The sequence below is a fragment of the Neodiprion fabricii genome, chromosome 2 (genome assembly GCF_021155785.1).
Source record: "Neodiprion fabricii isolate iyNeoFabr1 chromosome 2, iyNeoFabr1.1, whole genome shotgun sequence".
Taxonomy (NCBI): Eukaryota; Metazoa; Arthropoda; class Insecta; order Hymenoptera; family Diprionidae; genus Neodiprion; species Neodiprion fabricii.
The window spans coordinates 39,838,788-39,862,395 of NC_060240.1; the positions used below are offsets into that span (position 1 = coordinate 39,838,788).

At 50.1% G+C, this 23,608-nt stretch overlaps 1 protein-coding gene across 5 annotated transcripts in view; it reads right to left on the reverse strand.

Annotated features, from left to right (window-relative positions):
- Window positions 1–23,608, reverse strand: part of LOC124175115 (homeobox protein homothorax) — a 285,128-nt gene that overhangs the window by 157,058 nt on the left and 104,462 nt on the right. For all 5 annotated transcript variants that reach the window (XM_046555027.1, XM_046555025.1, XM_046555024.1 and 2 more), the window contains one exon: window positions 22,907–23,036. In XM_046555027.1, the coding sequence (XP_046410983.1) occupies window positions 22,907–23,036 (130 nt within the window). The remainder of the gene's footprint in view (window positions 1–22,906; window positions 23,037–23,608) is intronic.

Genomic DNA, 23,608 nt, shown 5'->3' on the forward strand with positions numbered 1-23,608 from the left:
TGCAGGATTTCCATATGGAAAAGCAATTATAAACACGCCCGAGGGTTTGTTGCGCCTTGAGCTATGAAACGGGAAGGTAACGAGGCAATCAACGCGCCTCGCACAGTCACCTGCCCGTTCTCCTAATAGGCGCACGGTAGATGCCCACCTATGAGCGGACCAGCTCGCTAAGCCAGGCAGCAGAAATTCATGCCGCGCGTGCATAAAACCCCGCCGCGCGTCCACTCTTAGCGAAACAGCCAATTACTCGTTGCGATGAATACCGTACGTACCTGTAGTTTCGAGCGTATAACGTACCTCCGTTCCTACTACCGAACGATGCCGGTGAATTTTTCTACGTCTCCGAGAGGCACTCGAGTCTCATCCCGGCTCGTTTTTCTACAGGTGCCAATTAGTCCCACCTTACGCGAGATCTTACGAGCACTTCCACGAGCAGAACATGGCGGTTGGAAAAAAGATTCCGAAAAATATTATCGCAAGTTGAGCTACTTAGGCTTCCATCTTGGTCACGGGAATACGTGGAAACGGAACGGATAACGAACACGGCAAAGATGGAGTGGTCGTGCGACTTTTCATCCAGAAGCCATGACACGGCGTTTAGGATAAGCGACACAACATCACCAGTTTCACCGAGAAATTTCAATTTCAACGAAGCTTTAGAACGTTGTCGCTATTCCAACAAGGGTAAAAGTAACCTTAGCGACGTAGCTGTAACGGGCGAAAGACGATCCCCGTTCGAATACGCGAAATCACACCCGCATCACTCGAGCTCTGTCGGTGATCTAATTGTCGTTGGCTGGAATGAATAATGCGTTGGCTAACGTTTTTTGTTCCTTTTTCACCCGAGAGACACCCCAGGCTCCTCCGAGGGCTGATAACGTTACGCGGCCCGTTCCCACCCTCGTTAATGTATCGCATCTTGTACTCCGGTGGGGTCTTCGCCCCGGCCGTTGCTGCACGCGTGTAATTTAACGCGTCAAACTGCGGCACCCCGTCGCCGCTGTACCAACACCCGCACCTTTTCCGAAGGGTTCGTGACTCCTTCGAGCCAACTGTAAACCGATGCGTCGGTAGGTATCGGCTAATGAAATCAATGGATACGAGGCTCGAGTTGAAGGCGATCAATCCTGCGTCTCGCCCGAGTGAACCGCAAGGGCGCTTCGCTCCGGCCCGCGGCAAGGGTCGGGGGTTGTTTTAATTTCCGATAGACATTAGGACACTCCACGGTCGGTGCGACGCGGCGGCGAACACTCGAGAGCCCCGAAATCTGCATACGCCGCGCCATGCCGTGCGAATTGCGAATGCATTGACTACGATCAGCTCCACCCCCGTTTTCACTACCCCTGCGGATCCGTTCGCGCTCGCTCGTTTCTTCTTTGCCTCGAGTTGCGTATGCATGGATCGCCTCACACATGGATAGATTCGTGTAAACTACGCCTACGGAGGAAGTCGAGGATTTTTCATCATCAATCTTACACCCCGACCCCCCGCTGCCGCGAAAGGGGGATGAATGGGCGATGGCAACGACGGGCTAAGCTTCCTCACGATTTTTCAGCATGGGAATTATATTCGGTAGACACGGTGTGTTTGGTATGCTTGTTTCCTCCCAGATTAAACAGAATGTCAAAGGTGATGGTTATCTCTGTTGACCGAATGCTGAGAAAACTTGAGTGAACGGTGAAAATGGAATTCTACAATATTTGGTTCTCGTCAAGCTCGACAAAAAGTTGCACGAGGGGGAGGAGGAGGGGGACAGTCAACACTGACTTATAAAGTAGATAAGAGTTTCTCGAGAAACCCTGTAACGCTTGAATGAAAGAACCTACTATCACCCTGTGACTTTCTAACGGCAGAGTTTACTGGAGCAAAAAACCTCGAGAACTCCCGGTTTCATTGAAAAATTATGACCGGCACGATTTACTCGGGTTTCGAGACACTCGGGGGTCATTCTAATTAACCCCAAACAGTATTTACGAAAAACTTAATCCCAAGGTTTTTTTAACCGTATGAGAATAAGATACGATGTCGCAAAAAATATTAGACCCTGTCGAAAATGTCAAGAACGTTTGGAACATCCGCGGGGACATAATCTGAGAAACATGAAATGGTCTTCATCGCGGAGCGATGAAGAAGCGATTTTCCTCGCCGGCGTATAAATACTGGAAAAAAGGGGTGAAAGAAGGTGCGAAGCGGGGTCGAAAGCCGCGAAACCCGGAGGCGTGCTACGGAGGCGGTAAAATCAGTTTGCTTATATAGCTGGCAACTCTATGCGGCAGGGCTTTTAATACTGCTAATAAAAAGCATAAAATTACTATAAAATTCAATTGATCGGCGAAGGGCGGCGACGCCTTTGTCGGGGTGGCGCGAAGCCGGAGGTTCGAGCGAGTGATCGAAGAAGCAGCGGCGAGGAGCCGCCGAGCGCCTCTCGCACCCCTCGCGAAGCTCCAACGTCGCTATTGTCTTTTTACGGCCCCCGCAGACGCCGCGGGGCCGTCTCCTCCCTCAACTCTGGGGGCGGAATACACCCCCGGAAGAGGGAGCATGTTGGTACCTATACCCGGAGTTTTATCCGGTTGAGATCGTCCTTTTTACCGGCCGTTGTGACTTCGTCGTTCCGGGCCCTTATCTCTGCCCTCGAACTCCTCGATCCTTTCTCACCCGCCTCGAACGCTACTCGGCACTGGGGTTAAAGGAGTCGGGAGGAAAACGCGCCCATCAAACCCAACCGCGATTGAAAATTATACAGGGATCAGTTTTACGAGGAGACTCTTCGCCGGCTCGCCTCTACAACCTGATGCACGCTGCGGAATATCCCTGACGAAAATCGTCAAAATTTTATCCGTCATCACCCGAGTCGATTCGAGGACTTTGATCCTCGCTCCGAGGAACCGTCGACAATTATCCTGTAGGGATACCGCACTCGGCACGCGACCCGTAACTTCTGCTCCGTTCTACTCATTGACCTTTCATATGAAGAAGATTACAATCAGAAGCTTTAGTTGTTCTCTCTTGGTTTTGAACTTGAATAAATAGTACTTTCAAGAGTCTTTAAAACTCGTCAGAAATGTTTGGAACGTATTTCTGACCACTCACGAGCTAAAAATCGAAAAAGCGTCTACTCATCGACTGGAACCGGGTGACACGATGATCGTGTCGTAAGCAGATTTCATCATTACAGCCGGTCTCAACCGAAGTGGGTAGGTAGACACAGTAGCTGCCACGGACGTTTGGTCCTACCTCGAAGCGTGAAAAATTCAGTCAGCAGCCTTACTTTTTGTCCTTCGTTCCGTGTGGAAGGTACGTGGATAGCAAGGCAAGCGCGGTGGTTACCCGAGACCAACTAAGGCCGAAAGCGAGCACAGAGTTATAGAGCGAATTGTCCGCGGGAACGTTAACGCGGCGTGCACATACGCGGCCGGGGCGTTAATAATGCCGTAAATAAGAAGCAGGAAGGAGCGAAGTGTTGCCCTTGCGGCTCGGGCGCCGACACCGGTGGTCGAGTTTAAGAGGCAAATCATACGTTCAACGTTAACGCGTATGTGCCACTGAATACTAATTACTCCTTTGACGAAACTGAACACTTTGCTGCTGCTGCACCGCGAATGTACCGTATATACATACATACACGTTATAGCACAAAGGGGAAGGTGAGCGATTTTTCGCGGTTGCCGTGCGGTTGCCGTGCGAATAATCGGTGGTCCAAGTTCCTAGTCCTGACGGAGGTTCGGACGATAACCGTGAATAATTAACAAATAGCTCTGCTCGCCCCCTTCGCCCGCGTCACGATTCCTCCTCTCACGGCAGCGTACTGTTACCTATTCTAATTATGAATTTTTCACCCGTTCCTGGGCGTAATTTACTCTTCCAATTTGTATAAAATATCTCCAGGCTAATGAAGCAATTTGAGGCTGTCTACTGCTAATATATACGCCGGGTACGCTGCAGCAAGTTTCACCGGCCGGCACCACTGAGAGACCAACCCTGCTTATTATACCCGGGCTCCATTCGAGATGCGAAACGTACCGCACCGCGTATTTTATCCTTCGACATCTCGGGAGACGGCGGTCCTTCGTCCGTACGGCAGCCCCTCGTCTCCGAGGAACGGCGGCTGGCTGCTCGAAGCGATAAATTAAAAGTACCTTCCAGACCCCGGCCGCGGAAGTGGGTGACGCAAACGACGCGAACCACCGTCGACTTCTATTTAATTTCATCTCAGACGACGCTCTTATTATCTGCGCGCTTTTCTCCCTTCTTCCTTCCTCCGGCTCTTCGTTTTTTTATTTTTGGATTTTTCTTTTCTATTCCGCTTCTCTCGCTCCCCTGCGGAGAGGTTTTGTAAAACAAAAGAATAACCGTATCCTCCCCGTTACTCGGGAGTGTTCCTGCAGGTTCACGGGGTGGAAATGCCTCGCGAAATGAATTGGCAACTTTTAATTAAGATGGTATCGTCTTAGCGGAGTCGAGGGGTGACGCCTCGCGGTGCGGCTCCTGGACGAGGGCGGAGAACGGGGGCGCGGGGCCCGAATGCTCGAGTTGGTTGGGTCAGAGGCGGTTGGCATTCTTTTTGTTCATGCGAACTATTCATCACCGGTGACACTTTCGTAGATAGAGAGCCGCCCTCGGTCTCTCCTTTCTCGCTCGGGCCATATTTCCCTCTTGCTTTAGCTCTCTCTCTCTCCGCGCCCTCGGGGCTTCTTAATGGACCTGAGCGCTCCCTGCCTTCGTATTAGACCAGACACGCTTTTCTCCAGGTCTCCAGGTTCAGGAGAGACGAAATTCCGAGCTTTAATTCCCAGTTGTCAAATTTAGGGGCACGGTGAAGGAAGAGTGTGAATGTAATTCCGGTTCCTAACTCAGAACTCTGGCTCAGGGTTGTAAAATTTTTCATACCGAAGTATGACTTTGAGGTTACCCGGAAGAAGATATATCACAAACGTACATCGTACCGCATGTGTAATAAGTGGTAGAATTTAAGAGTCATCCAATATCAAGATGCTTCTCGGAATATTTTACACCTCTAAAAAAAGAGACCAATCACGGAGTGGACACAGGCGAGAAATAAGCGGCCAAGCCGAATCGTGCTTAGAAAAGCAGTTACCGTTGCCCGAAGTGATTTGAATCTATCCTTTCGAGCTTAATCCGACGTTGGCGTTGGATGGAAGGTGAGGCAATTGCAAGGGCCATGTAGACATACGAGTATGCGTACGATGAACCAATGGTTGCGAGATAAGAGCTAGAAGTCGATTGATCGATTAGTCGATGTCGATGGGTGTCGGAGAGGAGATGATCATCGTTCATTTCGCGTTGGTAGACAGGCGTCGCGTTCGGAGGTCGAGTGAGAGAAGGAGAGAGAGAGAGAGGGAGAAAGTGAGAGAGAGAGAGAGAGAGAGAGAGAGAGAGAGAGAGAGAGAGAGAGAGAGAGAAAGCCTGTAATTATAACACGTCGTAAAGGTTGTTCCAGGGCGGTCCTGGGTCCGCGTTTTGTGGCGAACGTCGGACTGCAGAACGGGGAGAAACGGCGGCGGCCGCAGATGTGCGTGTCCGTCTTCCTCGAAATTAAAGGGAGTCACCACGTGGTCAGCTGACACGCAACCAGAATCCTCGAAACAAAGGTTCGCACGCGATGCGACGAGGGCGCCGCCCGCCCGCCTCATTACCAACGTCGTAGATGCCGGCGTTTCCACCGCGCCCGGTCTTCTTACTCGGTCATCCTCCTTCGACTCCCGCGGGTCCGAAGTCACTCTCATCGCCCACCGAGCGTCCGGTCAACCAGGAATGACACGACACTATTCACGCGCAGGTTGGACGGAGGTGGAGATCGTTAACGGCAAGGGTAGGCGGAAAGATGGGTGGAAGCTCCCGTCTTCAGACGCTCCGCGGAATGCGATCGTGCTGCATGAAAGTGAAAATCAAGTTACATCGACCCTGCAAGACGAGGGATTTTACTCCTCCTTTCCTTGCGGCTTCGCGTTTGAACACGGTTTCACACTTCCGACCTCGTTGCGAAGGTGATATGCCTTTGGCGAACCTTATTGTCTGCAGAGCCGAATCGAAATGCCAAGGGATTGGTGGCTGCTTTTCGAAACTTTCTTCTGCATGCAGATGTATCAAGGAGTGCGGAATGACAATCGCGGATTTTGTTCTCATTTTTAAATTAAGACTCTTCTTCGAGACCCAGAAGCTTTGAGATACCTGCCTGGTAATTAATTTCAAAAAATTTGATCAGTCGTGTATACTGTACAAATTTTATTTTTTCTTTTCAGGCTACTCACTACACTCGAACTTTTTTGTACAAACGTTGAAAATTGGACAGTGAACTCAGCTGTGTTTTAGGTGCGCAGATCACGGAGGCGGAGAAAAAACTCTTTACTCTAAGAGAGGTGCAAGCAGAGTGGAGTAAATAATAAATGTGAAATGCGGGGGTGCGCGTGCCTCGACTTCAGGGTGTTTCGTACAGGTAGACAAGTTGGCTCTAATATATATATATATATATATATATAGGTATTTTTTTTCTCTACCTTTCACGGTATTTTTTTTTTTCATTTCTCTCCGCCTTTAGCGAGCACGCAGCGTGTCTTCCCTCGCGATCGCAGCTTCCCCAAGGATCGGATGGGAAGGCTTGTGGAAAAGCCCTGATGCGACAGCAGCGTCGGCTCCCCATCCCCGCGGGGACTCGCTGATAAAAACAAATGGCAGTGCGAGAAATGCCGAAGGATAGAGAAGACCGTGCCGAGAGAAGGGCGGCGGAGGGCGAGGAACAAGGACGGCGAAGACCCTCTCCCACGAGAGGAAAATAAAGAAATTACTTCGTGGCATCTGTGTAAACAAACCCAATGAATTCCTAAAGAGAGCTGAAGCGGGAGAGCGAGGAGAAAGAGGAAAAAGGAAAGAGAAGAAGAAAAGAAAAAATAAGAAATTCGATGTCTTTGGTTCTGAAAAGAAAGCGTGGGCGCACCGAGCTTTCTCGACTCTCGTTTCTGGCTGCAGCGTGCCGGAGAGCGTGTGTGTACGGATTACACCTCGCCGCATATAAGGAGCGATCCGGCGAATGAAAATGAGGAACAGCCAGGTTGCGCAAGATCTGCATTCGACTCTCGCGGAATCGCGTAATGGGGTCGAAAGGCAAAACGAACCCCCGGAGCGGGTTTGATCCCCTGCAAAGCAGTTAATAAAGTTAAGATTGCATTGTAAGAGGGAATGATCTCGCGAAATGGCAATATGGCCATTCTTTCCGCCGCCTCCGCCTCCCGGGTAACGATGGTTTATACTTGAGATGCACGCGAGCTTGCACCCCCGGCCTCCTCGCCGCACAACTCGAGGCGTCACGGTGATCCCGCATCATCCACTCCATACAATATTTAAGCTTCAATTTCATACCTCGCGGTGCAGGGTGTCTCGAGACCACCTTCGGTGCGAATATTAAAAAAAAAACAGAGAGGGATGGAGTCGAGAATGAGAGGGGGGAGAAAAATAAGTAGGTAAAAATTATAAAGTGGCCCTGCCCCTGATATTTGACACGTAATAGAACGGACTTTTCGAACCGCGGACTGCGGGGGGCCGCATTACGCCTGATTATTATTCATTATATTCCTCCCCCCCCCTTTTCTCGACGCCCTCATACGCATCGCTCTCACACGCTCCTCGCGCGGCAGGATCTTTCGCGGGAGATACGCGTTGAATTGCAAATATCGCTCGGCGAAAGAGAAGCCAAGTGAACTTTGCATACACGGTCGACAAACGGAGCGGTGGACGAACCGGAGCGAAAGGGGCCCGGCTACATCCCCGAACCTCGCGCCGAAACCATTTTCATACGCGACTCTTCTTTACATATATATTGGGACGAACACAGCTCCGCGAGCTGACGTTACGATTATGATACTGCGGTACAAATAGTTATGCTCCCGAAACAGCCGTTCCATTTCATCCCGACCCCGAAACCCGCGCGCGGGAGACCCTTTCGCGAATCTTGAATTCTTTTTACTATCCAAGTTTCCCTGCCAGCGAGGAGTTCATCAGTTTCAGACACACGAGCAGACGCTGCATGAGTTTTCTGTCGATTCATCATCCAGGAATACGCAGCGTCCTCGCGTTATTATACCGTTTCGATTCGAGTACAGAGCACTCCTCCGCAGACGACTGTCGGCTCCTTTCTAAAGGCCAGCCAAACCGAAGACAAAGGATCCATTTACCGAGCTGCGGCAGGTGCAGCGTCAAATCTCACCCACACAGAGTTCTGCTCGAAGCTACGTGCCGAGAAGGTCCAACGGAGAACGGCGAACTCGGTATCGAGCGAACGACGCGTGTGACTTTACTTCGTATCCAGGTTCGCCCTGCTCGCAACCTTTCCGGAAGGTCGGCCGATCGAGATACCTACGCGAAAGAATCCCTCCTCTCAGATATTTCGTATCATTCGGTGTGAAATTGTCGCGATCTTTGGAGCCAGACTGCGTGAGGGGGAGTTTCGAGGATTCCTCCGGGCGGCGAGGGGCCGCAAATTGGGTGTGCGTAATATGCCAGACGTTGACTAATATTTTGACGTCTTGGGGTATCGCGGGGGGTGAAGGGCGTCTGTCAAGCGAGGAGCAGGCGCGTCTCCTTATCAGATGGAAGGATGGCGTTGGTGACAACGAGGACGGGGACGTCGAAACCACCGGCGTCGCGCTCCCGTTTCCTCGGCCCCGGCAACTACAACCCGACCACCTTAAGATATTAAGTACTTCACCCACGATTAGATCTCTCATTGTGCGCCGCCGTGTCAGACAAGCGGTTCTCTGGGCCCTCCGGGTAGGGTATGAGACAATGGCTCCAGCTAAGAGACAATTGCTCAGAGCGAGAAGGCTCTTCTAACTGCTGTATAATTTCCTGCAACGACACCTTCATTGTGCCAGGGTATTTCATTCTTATCGCCCCGCCGAACCAGCCCGGGGTTCTTGTTCAATGGGGCCAGAGAGCGCGCGAGTGGGGAAAATCGAGTTAAAGAGGTACCGCGAATACAAAAATCTAATTCTTAACCGGATTTCCGCGTCTCCCTGTGCATGTTGAACGCCCACGTATCTATATCGTTACGTCCGCAACCGTTCGAGTTGCGGGAAATATCTCGACCGCGAGTCAAAGTAAGCGGCGACTAGAGGTTTGAACGAGAAATTCCCCGATTTTTCCACGTTATTATACATATATGTGTATACGCGTAACGTAGATGCCGTTTTAATGGATGAAAAAATTTGATCTCACCACCAGACGGTAATGAAACACCTCGGTGTTTCTCATACACCCGTAAACTTTTCAGGGATTATAGTCGTACTAAAACGGTCTCACAGTGTACATAAATACAGCGGATCTCGGTCAAGACTGCAGCAACAAGCTTGCTGCACGACTGCAGGCTTCGCGGAATGTTGATATTTCGCTGCATGGACTCTTTCACGTTCCGCTTGCTTTCAAAACTAGTTGAAAATACCTCGGTCTGCAGGATACTTCGGTATGTATGCATGACGTCGGCGTCGTACGATTCGGAGCGGAGAACCGAGCCGGCCGTTTCACCGTGAGAAAGCTTACACACGCGCAGGTAGTCGTACGTATATACACCGAGCGTCCACCTACGGTGTAGAAAATTTCGTCGAAAGAAGCGACTGGTGCACTTATCTGGTTGAAAGTGCCGCGGCGAGGGGAGACGCGAGAGAATCTGGACAACCAGGCTCGACCGAATCCGAAAGCAACAGAAATTCCAACCTATCTCGGAACTTTTTGTAGTCAACCGAGCCAACCGACGCACCCACCAGCCGCCCATGCAGGCCCTCAAATCGTTCAATGGTCCCAATCAGGCCCCGCTGATTGAACGAGATACTCCCGGCCCCTGGAGCACCGATCATCGCATGCAGTTTGGCGGTCGGGCCTCCGGCCCGCGTTCGAGGATCCCGTGATCCTGCGACGGAACGCGGCGCTTCCTCCCTGCAGTTTGTTTTCACAACGTGGTTAACCAGCCGAAATCCACTTGAAGATCGCCTCGTTTGACGCGACAACAAACAGTGTCATTGATGCGAAAGGCTCCGGTGCTCTGCACTTAACGGATAACACTCGAGGGAATATATATGATTGCATTATTCGTAACTAAGTAAACGGTACTCCGTATGCCTCGGCAGTGTGTCTGTCTGTCATTGTTACGAGTGGGGTCTCCTCGGTGCTCATTGTCAGCAATCTTTTTATTTACCCACGACCCCTCTTCCCGCCATCGCGACCTGCAGTGTCGAATAATCTCGTGCGCTGCACGCAGCCGCCCTTCGCGCTACATGCATGAGGTATAAATCACTAGTTTTCCCACTTACGATTACTGAAGTCAATGCGATGCTGGTGAGGGCTGTTGTATTTGTCAAACTCACCTGAAACACAAAATAAAAATAGATTTGTTAACGCGGGAGCAGATCGTGCAGAGGGGGTAATTTCAGCGGAACAAAGTTTTTCTCGTCAGTGATTTTACAAGCTCACGAGAATCCTTCTTTCGTCGTAAAACCGAGGCGATGGTATTACCCGAAGCAACAGATACGAAATTCTCACGCAGTGTCGAGGCGCGGCGGAGGGTTGAAAGTACTGCGGCACGGAACGATTCTGCGTTGTAGTTTTCGACGGGTTCGTTTGTTTCTTTTTTCTTCCTATTTTCTTCCTTTTTTTCTCAACCCCTCGAGATACGTCGGGGTTCCGCAGGAGGGACTCGGCGTTTTGTATATTTGCTACGCAAGCCGACCGCAAAATCAGGGATGAATGCAGAAATGACACAATGCAAGAGCACAACGCTGCGCTGCAGTTGCGTCCCCCCAGTTGTCTCTCTTCAACCCCATTCATCTATTCATCGTCGATATATATATATATACTATTCGTAAAGGAAAAGAGCGAAAGAATGAAAGAAAGGACAAAAAAAAACAGGTCGTTTTAAAGAGCGCGCTGATGCGTGCAGCGAATGAACCATCGGCAACAGGGCGATACTGGTCCCGTTCTCTTTTCATTCCCCATCGCAATACGTGATGCCGCCGTTTGATTGTATTGCAGATTTCGTCCAAACTCCGGCAGGGCGGAGATCGTACCGTACGCGTGTGACGGATTGGTACACCGCGTGTAAAAAGTCAGGGGAAATGGCATCGAGGCGAGGCAACCTTGAGGAAACAATATTATTCTCCCGTGGAAACGGGGCGCAAAAAGTTCTCGGTTTAATTGTTTATAGACAACGAGCGGAAATTTCGAAAACGATATCAAAGAAAGTGTTTATCAACGATTGCCATAAATCCTGATCGCAGGGCTTTGACACCTCATCAATAACTAGCCGAGCCTTTTTGTGGGGGGGGGAGGGAGACGATCGGGTAAAACTTCTTCTTCGATTCTGCATAGGAGTTGATAATGACTGTGCCGCGGTAGATATTAGGTCTAGATACGGATAACGAGACGAGAAAGATCTAGCAGGGGAGGAAAGTGTCGTCGCAGCGTCAACGCTTGAAGCCAAGAACGATAAGTAGGCCAGGCCGTTGCACTTATCTCGGAGCCCAAAAAATGCCAACGAGGGCCCGAAAGTAAGTCTGATCCGGAACACGCACGGTCCGTGTACGTACCTTCGAAGACACGAGTGCCCATCATTGCTGTAATGGATCGGTATATTTTGAGCGATGAACGGATTACCGGTAATCCGCCTATAAATAAATATATTGGTTCATTGTTGGTTCGTACCTAGACGAGACATTGCGCACTGGATGTCACGCCGAATGATCTATCACTCGGCGGCCGGTGCGCGAGGAAGGCTCTATTGGATAATACGAGCTTTCCTCCAGTACCTACCGACAACAACGCCAGACCGACGATAAAATGGTGGCTTACCTGGGAGGCCCGGGTGAGCCAAGTGACCTTATTCCAACAATTATCACGTCCCGTGAAGAGCGGACTGACTTTGAACGACGTAAGGGGCAAACAATTAACGGATGCTGAGCCGCTCCCGTATTCATCGCAGACGCGCAAAGTTGAACGCGAACAACCGAACCAGCGACACTTTGTCCGAACGATCAAAGGATCGCGTCTTTACCGTTTCCGTTCAACTCGCGCATTGAAATTCTCAACCGAGTTCTCTCGATCCGGTTATTACGGACGACGGACGCATCGCGCATCCCATCGCCGGACTTTTCAGTGTAAACAGAAACGCAGACGCGTACCGAGTGCGAGGAATAAAAGAGTAAATTCTGAGCGAAGATTTGAAATCGCCTAACAGCGCGTAATAGTATGCTTCGAGCGTCACGGCGCCGAGCGCCCCTAGTATTCGGTTAGCTATTCGGCGTCGTCCCCACGTTTTCAATCATACACATCGCTGGGTTTCATTATTACCGAATTTAGAGCCATTTCATCCCCCTCCCCCTCTCCGGCCATCGCTTTCTCTCGAGAGGCGCACTCCGCGAGCTCTGCCAAAGTCACCTCCGTTACGAGGACATGCTCGGGTCGAGATCCCACCCCAACTCCTTCGCCGTGTAATAACTTTTGCGTAATCGATAGGCCCCTCCCCCACCTTCTCCTCTTCCTGCAGATATTGACTGCAGGCTCCGATATAAATTAACTCCACAAGCCCCTTTTCCACGGTCACTTTTCCCCCCTTTTACCATCGCTGATCGCGGGGCGAATCGCTCGAAAATCTCCGTACAGCCACGTCCGTTATGAAGCGGACTCTTACTTACCCACATTCGGTGTAATTACGAGCATTGTAGCAATGCCTTCCAACCTCCGGCACTACCGTCCAGTCCGAGTCCACGGCTGGCCAGGTAGCCTCGACGCTGACAAAGGAGTCCACGCGTTGAGGAAGGCCTGGTCGCCCACTGAATGAGGCGTAATGAAGGCGATACACGAGGTGATGGAAAGGGTCGACCGACTCCTCCTTTTTCTCCGTCCCCGTCTTCCTCGTCTCGATGACAATTAGGCTGAGTTAAAAATCAGGCCCACGGCTCGAGGAGGGCCCCGCTGCTGGAGCAGGAAACCAGCGTGGCTAGGTGCGCGAGCAGTATGTCGCTTTATCGCGCAAACTTGGCTTACGCGACCTGCCGTGCATGCATAGGTCTAATTGGTCAATTTTCTCGCCCGGGATTCGTGTCCGTCGATATACGCGGGGCAATATTAAAAACGTCCGCGTGCGTGTACGTAATTCCTAATTGCCCGGAATTTTGATAACCGTAAAGAAAGAGAGAGAGAAGGAGAGGTTGGGGGAGAGAGACGAAGGGAGAAACGTTTCGCAGTGTAAGTGTTAACTCGGGACTAACGGGACAACGCGTCACGGCTCTGCACCACGCCTATATGAAACTCTGCGAAACCGAGACGCGGTGTCAACCTGCTACTCCTTCTTGGCAGTCACATGTCAAACGGAACGAGCGACCGCGCCGCAATTCAAATTTTACGGCGTACTTGGCGGTTTTCCGAAAAGCTTCTTTCCAACGACTATAACAGTGATGATGTCCCGTCGGGGATGCTCATTCGGAGGATCCTTGGATCACAAGACTTTCACGGCTGAACTTCAGCCCAACTTTTCGCAGTTTTGGAGGATTGAACGCTCGTTCGAAGTTCGCGATTGCATGTGAAACAGACGGTTGTACCCCAACGTATGCAACATTCAAGCACGGAATACGAGATGAGAATGGAGTGGTGCTACTCGAAGGTCTGGTTGACCACCACTCTCGCAATGCCACAAAGTATAAAGATGCAGGCCGCCTGTCTCGGCGCAGGATGCCAGGCTGGGCTTGAAAATCCCGGTTCGTTTTCGGCCTCCCGAAGTTGCGTATGTGCCCGTTGTGGGACTCCTCTACACGTGCACGCTGCACGCGTTAGGTTGGCTGCGGTTATTTTAACAACGTGGTAACCTCTTTGTAGACCACATGCTTGTAAACCAAGAATGAAGCCCGTTCAGAAGTAAAACGTAACGAAAAGAGAGGAAGAAGAAACGGGGAGGGAAAAAAAAATTTTTTTAAGACGCAGGAAAAACACGACCGTATTTCTCCTTCGTGCCCTCGAGCTCTTGGACAAACCGTCTAACCCACGTTTCAGGTTCCTTCTGATAATACCGGAAAATTTTTGCCACTGGAATTACAATCTAGGCCGCGGTTGATGACTCGAGATTCCGTCGATCGGTCATTTGACGCTGTTTCAAAGTCGGCGACCCTCGTCGAGGTTGCGGGAAGGGGGGGAGGGAATTACACGGTCGCGTGTAATCCGCAGCGTCTTTCGGTCAAGGGGCCCTCAGTGCGACGCCGTCGCCGAAGCGTAAGCTTCTTGGTCTCGTATACGCGACGAAGAACGCGTATTTTTGTGCACCAGGCTCTCTCGACGTACGAACGTCTCGTCGTCGTCTCCTGAGTCACGGTCTATATTTAGCCCGTATAGGAGAGAGATAGAGATAGATAGAGAGAGAGAGAGAGAGAGAGAGAGAGAGAAAGAGAGTGAGAGAGAGAGCGAGTGGCACGCAAAAATATTCCCCCCTTGTCGTTTTCATGTACGTAAAGCGCGGCCCACGGAGCTCCGTATTACCGCAACTTGCTAGGTGATGTGTCTTTTATCCCTCGGCACTTGATGTCCGTTCCTGTGTGGTCTTTGCCTGCCCTCTGCAACCTGCGCCATGACACCGACCCACGTCAATTACCTTGGAGTTTTATTGCACCGAAGGACCGTCCGCAGTTAAACTGCACAGCTTCAGTTCTGCGCCGCTGTGATGAGCGAAAGAAGATGCCCGGCTCGTGCGGAAATCGGGGAATGCGCTTTTTCACATTTTGCCCGGCTGGAGGGAGACGGAGCGAAGTGCTCCGCGCTCTTCGGGGTGGCGCTGCAGGATGCGTGACACGGCTTGCTCGGCGACCTGGGGCTCAAAGTTGAGCAGAGAGAGAAAGAGAGAAAGAGAGAGTGAGAGAGGAGACGGTGTTCGTTCGCTCGCTCGCTCGTCACGGCAAAGTTTCATCAACACCGGGACGCAAACTCATTCCAAGCCCCCGAGCTGAACTTCGACCGACAACTTCGGGTCTCCTCGTTTATTCCGGACGACTGCATATCCTCCCTCCATCGCAACACCGCCGACACCCTACAGACTACCGGCATCGGCGTCGTTTCGCTCAATTTTATTCTCGAACTTTGAGTCGGGGGAAGTGGATGGAAAACGAGAGACGGAGAAAGAAGGCAGGGCTGAGTGAGGGGGACAAAAATATAGCAGGGAATAAAGGCAGATTTACCTTCGCGAATTTGCAGAATTATGACGGAATGATGCGAACGAAATAACACACAAAGGCTGGAGAGAAGCCAACGCCGTGTTTAACCTTCAAAGAGAGATGCTTTCTTTCCCTCTCTTTCTCGTTCTCGCTCCGAACACGACGTGGCGTCGCCTCCTGCAGGGAAAAAGCGGGACAGAAACGTTCCCGAGTAATCTCAAGATTACGTTTCCATTAACTCCCGCCTGCACCGAGGATGGAAGTAAAGTTCCAAGTCTTTTGGCTTTTCCGCACCGATTCACCGTTCACAGTTCGCGCCACTCGAGCTCCGCGACCCTCCCTCAGAGGGCGCGTCGCCGATCTCGGCACCCCTTTGCCGCCGCCGCCGCCGTGGAGAGGAAGGTACCCACATATTTCTACCCCTCGGTTTATCTATACTCCCATCTACGCATTCCTTGGGGTATTACACACCCCGACGCCGCTTCTTACCTCGTCTTTTCTGCTGCGTTCCGGCGCGAGGGGGCCGCGGAAGGGGGGCAGGAACGGGGACGCAGAGCGGCGTGGACCCAGTCGTTGAAATCCCAACGCGGCCCGTGAACAGCGCAAACCCATTACGGATTCATCGCGCGCCATTAGCTAATTCTACTCCGCTCCCTGCCCCCTATTTCTCTCTCAGTATCTGACGCTTCCGTTCTCCTCGCGCCGCTAACCACCCGACGTCATCTCGATTTCCCATCGCAGATTACGCCGGAGGGAGTGTAAAAAATTTGGGCTCGAGCGAAGAGCGTCATATGCGGCGGAGCAACGATTGACGAGCACGTTTAATCTCTTCGCCCGAGTCGCTGACCTGCCTCAACCCCGCACGACCAAAACTCGCCTCCCACGGTCACACGACAGACGCAACATATCGTAAAAACTGTAACCACCTTTGCCCCAGACGATAAGGAGATCGGAGCTACGCGCCGGATTTCCTCTACGCGCTTCGTCGGACCCATTCCGCCACTTTGTAGCCGGCTCGTTATCCCGATAATATAGAATTTACGGCCGGGTCAGAGACTGTCTGTCAAAAGGCGAGTGGCTGTCACCATCGATTTCGAGCCTGAAAGATTTTCTCGGACTTTCCTCTCCACGAATAAAAAAAAAGGGTCAACAAATTTAATAAGGTACCGGAGGACGGATGCTCGGGGATAAGATCAGCAGTCCGTCCTCCCATGCATATTCATGAACCGTATATTGACGAGGTTGCTGCTTGGACGAGCACATCGACAGATGGTACAACGAGCAAAACATGTCTTCTTTCGCTCAGCGAGTCTTCCGCATGCTCTTAACCGGGCACCGTACGTTCTTTGATTGCTCCTCAGGACGCACTGGTAACGAGGCTGCACGTTACAACTGTGAAGTCGTTTTGCCCCCCTCAAGATCCAGCGTACTGTTAAAACCTACTCCGCAAGCGCGGTTTCTATCGGCTTTTTGCATCTCCGACGGACGCGGTGCGCCTTGATTTCGCTGTCGTACGATTCGATTCAACGTGTACCTTGTGTACTTTGTTGGGGAAAAAAAAAAAATAAAAAATGATCACAGTCTGCGTCACGAGTTCGTGTTAACCTCAACAAGAATGTACGCGAGTCTCTGCTTTCGGACTCTACTGAATTTGATTTCTGCTACTGCTTCTACTCGCCACTAGTAGGTATTTGTGTGCACTATTTGTTTTCCTTTGACCGAGAAATGAGCTTAACCACAGCGTTGAAATTGTTCTGAGAATGAGGAATACGAAAGGTGGTGATCGCTGGCTGTAGGTTATAACGAGGAACTGGATTGATATAACCGATAAATTAATTAACCGAGAGATGAATGAATTCGTGATGGGAATCCGATAACAGTCAAGGCGTGGGTTGCGCTCAAGCGTACGTATTATACCTACATGTACCCATATGGGTGTAGATGAGTGCACGAGATGGTAATGCGTGGAGAGAATTTACGATAGCGTACCAATACGCGGAGTTCTCTAACGGAGATTTATCTCCTCTAAAACGTGTTGTACTCTTTAATTATCGCAGATCGATGTATCAGGGGTGATTAACACTTTCCACGCACTTTTAACAACGGCAGCAGCAGCAGCAGTAGCGTCAGCATCATTCCAATTCCAAGATCAACGGACTTGAAAGCAATTCACCCGTTTATCTCATGGCCGGGAAAAATCTCCTCGCTTCCAAGAAGACAATCAAAGAGGATGCGCCGACCTGCGCCCGCGTTATTTACGCATAGACGGTTAAAAATTATAAACACCGCTCGACGAATCCGTATAGTACACATATATGTGTACGTCTATGCGCGCACATATGCAAACTAACCGCACGCGGGGCGCCGCCAAGTCAAGTTTAGGTTATCGGATGGGCTTGAAACAGCTGTCAGCCAGTGGTTCTCAACCCGCTGCGCAGTCCAATTTTCTCCTCGCGAGATAAATCACCGACAATTCGCACTGTTTCACACGCGATCCTTCTCTCGAATCGAACCTTTTCGCCAACGTATCATCCTTCCCAAACTTACTGCATGGAACCTCCAGCATCCGACACTGTGCCGCATTGTATGCTAATGTCAACGCTGCTCGAAACTCATTTTCTCGCTTTGTGACCCGAGGTGATTTGTACCCGTATGTCTGGTCGATCTTAATCTCAACGTTCACGCGCTCGAATGATTTGTTACTACCGAGATCCGTCATCCAGTGACCACAAGATTTCATAACAGAACTTATTATCCAACGTCTTCTACTGGACGTTCAGCTCCCGTTATGGCGATTTCGTTCTAATAACGGTCACTGTGGAGATTTAGGATTTCGTTTTTTGTCGAAGACTGATGTATAAATTTCGAACACAGTCCAAAGTGTTTTCAGAAATCTAATTAAACCAATGGCCAATAAGACAGTTTGAACTCTGTAAAGTGTCCGTATTAACAATGGGCCGCATGGTTCCGCATGCGTTCTCAAACATCACCAGAATCCAATCTTCGGTGTATTCTTCTCAAAGCTATAAAGCTCAATTACAAATACATCTACAGGTGCGACAAAGGTGACTATATTTCTTTGGGAACTGACCTTACCAACTTTACCAACCCGCGATGTCGACTAAAAGGTTTTGAAATCCCCAGAGCTTCCACAAAACTATCGTCAACCTGACAACGTGCAACATGAAATAGTGCGGCAATCGGTGTAATCAGGTTAGGTATAATGAATAAAAACAAAAAAAAAAAAGCGGCGAATGTTTAATGGGAATTGAGATTTCGAGGGAAGGCGACATTGACGGGGGTTGTTCGCGCGGCGGGGTGGATGGCGGTATAGTTTACGACACGAGTGCGTGTTGGTTTACATTATATTCGTTACTCATCGCATTGCTCATTAGTCATTGCTGCACGTATAGGCGTGATCGTATGGCTGACTGAGAGCTGCAGGGACTCTTTAGTTTAACTGGCAGTTTGTCATTACTGGGATTGACAAGTGGCCGCGGGTCACTAGTTAATGTGACTGATACAACTGTCGCTTTGGTCATTCAGATACCCTCTGCTCCGTCGTCCGTTGCTGCGTACGTGTAAGTGACATACTACGAGCATGTGGCGATGATATTCTTTAATCCAAATAATTCAAGCCCGGAGCTGCGCGCGAGGCGCCTCGCGTCACATCTGTCCGCGCTTATCTTTTTATTGGTCCTATTAAAATTCAATTTCTCGATAGGTCTCGCCTATGCGTGAGCGTATTAGACCGCGCGTAAACCAACGTATGCATGGATGGAAAGTTGTAAATTAAACTGCTGTAAGAGCCGGCGCTGATCCACGATGTACCTGTAATTGAGATATTTCTCTACCGCTGCTCGGTTACGAATCCATGTATAAATAAAATTCCTTACGATCTTCAATCAGTTTCGAGACGCGGTAATTAAGACGTGCCAATTTATCGCTCCTGCTTTATAGCCGCGATTGAAAATGAATGAACGTCGAACGGGAATACGAGAATTTAGCGGTATGATATACGGCGCAACAAAATAGATTTGCGGCTCGTCGTAGAGCGTAATTACTGGCATACATCACGTGACCGGTTTAATCGATCTTTCCCTTGGTGAAAGTGTTTTTCACCACGATTTTTAAAACCCGTACCGTGTCTCATCTCTCCTAAGCCTTCTGCGTCAAACTGTTGGATTCGCGGTGATTTCGAACGTCAGGAATGAAACACCTGGGCTCTCAGCTTCGGGAAAAATGCAACCCAAGTCACAAGAAGAGGTGTCATAACTCACGGCTAGATACAGAGGCGTGATTAACATCGGTTAACCCGAAAGCGCGGAGAATATTTTATAGCTCGTTATGCGTCATTAGCATATTAATTCACCTCATCGATCGACAGATCGCGTGATCGACGAGTATCCGATAGTGTAAATAGATTTCAACAGCCTATAATGAAGCCCGGGGTTTCCGATCCGCTGTTTACTAACCCCACCCACTCCTTCAACCGAAGGATATTTTATCACCCCGACCCGTGCCGCCGATTCTTTCCGAAAGTTTCCAACGGCGTTAAACACCTGTCTCGATCCCCGATCGGGGTGAGCTTTGAAGAGTTCGCCCCTCGGCTCGCCGTAAAAGCTGAGAAAACTCGTTCGAAGTTTATTCTCGCGCCTATGCAGGGGTGGATCAAAGTTTCGTGATATGAAAAATCGTAGATGGTGAGGCGGAACGAGGAAAGGGAAAGGCGGAGACAAAGCAAAGGCCTCGGCCAGCGTGAGCGACACGAATCCCTCATTATGCGTGGCGGAGTCGCCGCGGCGAGAGAGCTGTGAATAAAAAGAGGCAGCGGCCGAGATAAGACGATCTGCGGGCAGCCGGAGTCGGGTGAAAAGAGGAGTCAGCCTCGTTACTTGGATCTCGGCTCCCTTCCGCGGCTACCAGGAATCATCCTGATCTTTGGCCCCGCGCGACCGAGGGGCGCCGGTCCTCGATAATTGTCAGAATTCCGGGTGAATCGAATCGCTGCGTAATTGCGAGCACGAGGAAGTAAGAAAGGAACGAAGGGCGGAGGGGCGCAAAGTTAACCGGGAAACGAGCATAGATGTTATCCGAACGTAAACAGTAACGCGTGTACCTGTGCGCACGTAGGAGAACGTGGGACCGTGCAACGCGGCGGGGAGGTTTGCCGAAAATTGGAGGCAGCGACGGTGCCCGTTCTATTAATGGAAAATAAAAACGAGGGCCTAATGAAATGACTGGCAAATGGCTGGTTGGGCAGTGACAGCCCGAGTTCGAGATACCATCGCGAGCATTAGGTGACTAAATAATAAGCTACCGAGGTGTTCCCCATGTCGCGTGTTCTACCGACGCTCCGCTGCTGCGCCGTTCGCAATGAGCTCGTTTATCTGCTCTTCCAGTTTTTTCTTTTTTTTTTTTTCTTTTTCTTTTTCTTACCAAGGCTCGCAACCTGCGCACCGCGTATTCGAGGAGTCGTCGCGAATGGTGATACTACGACTCTGAACTGACGAGAGAATGGCATGCTAAGCGAGTCGACGACTCCAGCCGCGAATCAATTGATTAGATTGTAATGCTTTCAACATCGCAACGGTTCTCACCCTGACTTCACACTTCACAACGCAGTCAATTAGTCTCGCGATCAGTCGAAAAAAGCTTCTCTAGATATTGTTTCTTTCTTTTTTTTTTTTGTTTTTTACGTGAATTACCGAGCTGTTTACTCAGCCTGCCGTATCGTTCGGAATCGTTCGCTAGAACTCTGCAATCAGGTCTGAAACCGATTACAGAAACGATCGATCTCAGGCCGTCGATCTTGAAAAGTTTCGATCAGATTTCTTAGGAGTGCAAAATTTCACGCCGACCAACGGTAGAAATCGAGGCCGTATCTCGAGTCCAGCACTGCGGCGATGCGAGTGTGAAAATAGCGTTAATCAAGTGAAGTTTATTTTGATCCACCCCCACGGACAATTAATTCTCCGGGATATTAGGAATATTAAACGCATAAACGTTGTGCCGGGGGCCCCCGTATATTCTGCGGGGCTATTTATTTTCGTGATGTAATCGACGCCGCCTTCACCGCTGCCGAGTTTGCCATTGATCAGCGTCGTGTTTGATGTTGCAGGAGCCCGGGGAATTCGAACACGTTCTACAGGCTACATCTTCGCGACGCGATCTCGGCTTGTGTGCGTGATTCGTGTTTAACGAATCCCCAAGACAGGGTCCCGTGAACTTGCTCTCTTACGTCCGACGACGACGACCGACCGATCGTCATCCCGACGAATCCGGCAATGTACCAACCAACTCTCGCGCTCTCTCGTCGCTGCATATTCTGCAACGGCGCGGTGTGCTTCTACTTTCACTCTGATTCCCTCCCGCCTCTCCCGGCGTGTGCAAGCATTCACAATGGATCGTCAAACCTTAATTACCCCGCGCACTTTAATGCGAAATTAGTTTAACGACGCAACGTGGGTAGTGCCCACTTCCTGTTACATAGTAGCTCTGCTCTGGACTCGTCAGCAGCTGCCGCCGTTCCCGTCGCCTCGTCGTCGACGCAACGTACGCGAGTCGGTAAGAGGCGAAAATGAGGGGGCGAAGAAAATTGGCGCGATTTCTCAACGACGCTCGAGGGATCCCAAGAGGACGAAACGACACCGGAGGAGATTCGAAAATCGCGAAGCCGACTTCGCTAATGCCCCGGAATTACGGAGAACCAGAATCGGGCGATTTCTTCCATCGCTACGCCAATGGGCGACGGCTCGTTAGCCGGGATCGGTCCCGGTGCTTGTCCATCGTCCGTGTTTGAAAATGTTTGAAGGGTGAACGAGGCTCGCGGGTCTTGGCCCAGCCTGATTGTCATCAACTCGTTTGATTGCTTGATATTATCATTAGCGAGCACTCGAGTGTTTCGGGACTTCCGCGCGCAGATATTTTTTTACTTCTCTTTCTTCTTCTTCTTTTATTCCTCTTTTCTTATCTCATCGTTTAGTTTTACGTATTTTTAGCCATCGGTCGAGCGGCGAGACGACGTGGACGATTTTCGAGACGCCTCAATCTGGTCTACTTGTGTAAAAGAAAATTCGCCGACTGCTCGAACGATGTTCGACAATAAAATTGTGAGTCAAACTTTACTCGTGCGTAGAAGGCAACGAACCAGAGTTTAAGGATCTCCGCTCACTCTTACAGGCTCACTCAGTGCAGCGCTGGACTCGACGACGACAGGAGGAATTTTAAACCGTAATTCAAGAAGGACTATACTACAACGCATACAAATTCGTGCGGCGAAGTTTATTGAAAGAATGAAAGATAAAATAAAAACAAAGGAATAAAAAATAAAGTAAAGTGGAATAAGAAAACGAAAAGAAACAGAGAAAAAAAAAGACAACGAAACACAAAAATCTCTGTGAATACCTTAAGTCGATTACATTCACCGAATACTTAACTAGTTAACCTTAACGTCGAACGTATACGTTACAAACCCGTGAGCTGTTTCTCATGAGACGAGCAACGGACGAACCCGTAAATCTTTCTCTTTGCCTATATCTCTGACCTCGACAATTATTCCATATGGTATTGCCGAATGAATGGATTTATTATTATGTTTTTTGTCATTGGCATAGCATCCGTTTATCCACAGCTACCTTTCCACCTATACCGCAGAGTGCGACCATCTAGGTTACCGAGCTGGAGATATTTCGAGTTTGTTGACTTACCGGGGTCAGAGGAGTCCAGGCTTGTGGGCGCCTGCTGGCTGAGGGGTCCGGGAGTGCCGCCACTTCCGGGGCTGCGTGCGTCGTCATTGCCGCCCGGTCCGGGGTACGATAGCGACGAGGAGGGTGGCCTCTGCAAGGGAAGAAAAACAGAACGATTAGCAACGGCACACCGGATCGATAATAAATACATATTAAAATATTTAAACGATCCGCACGACGGGGCCGCGGGTATGAGAACGGAGATAGTGAAGAAGTAGGGAAAACGCGCGGAGGAGAATAAGAACTACCAAGATGAATAGCAAGCGTTCAGCGACCCTGCACAGCAGAAACGGCGAAATAATAAATGACAGGGAATCGAATTTCCCGCGTGCTGTTGGATCTTTACGTTTGCACGTTTATGCGACGTTGGAGTTTTATCCGTTTCTCGGTTCGTGTTTTTCCCCGTTTTCATTCCGCCATTTTGTTTTATCGTGAAAAATCTTGGAAAAATTTATATTACTGGGAGAGTGTATGGAAGCCGAAGGAATATGTTGATGGCGCTTGCTACTGACCGAAGTTGGCTCTGTAACCTTCCGCTGGCTTCGCTAACTATACAGTATATCTTGTAACAGGTTCTATCCATCCATCCATCGCTCTATCCATCCATTTCCCACCGAGTTTACCCGTTCGCGGAATATTTTTCAAACAAACTATAATCCTCTC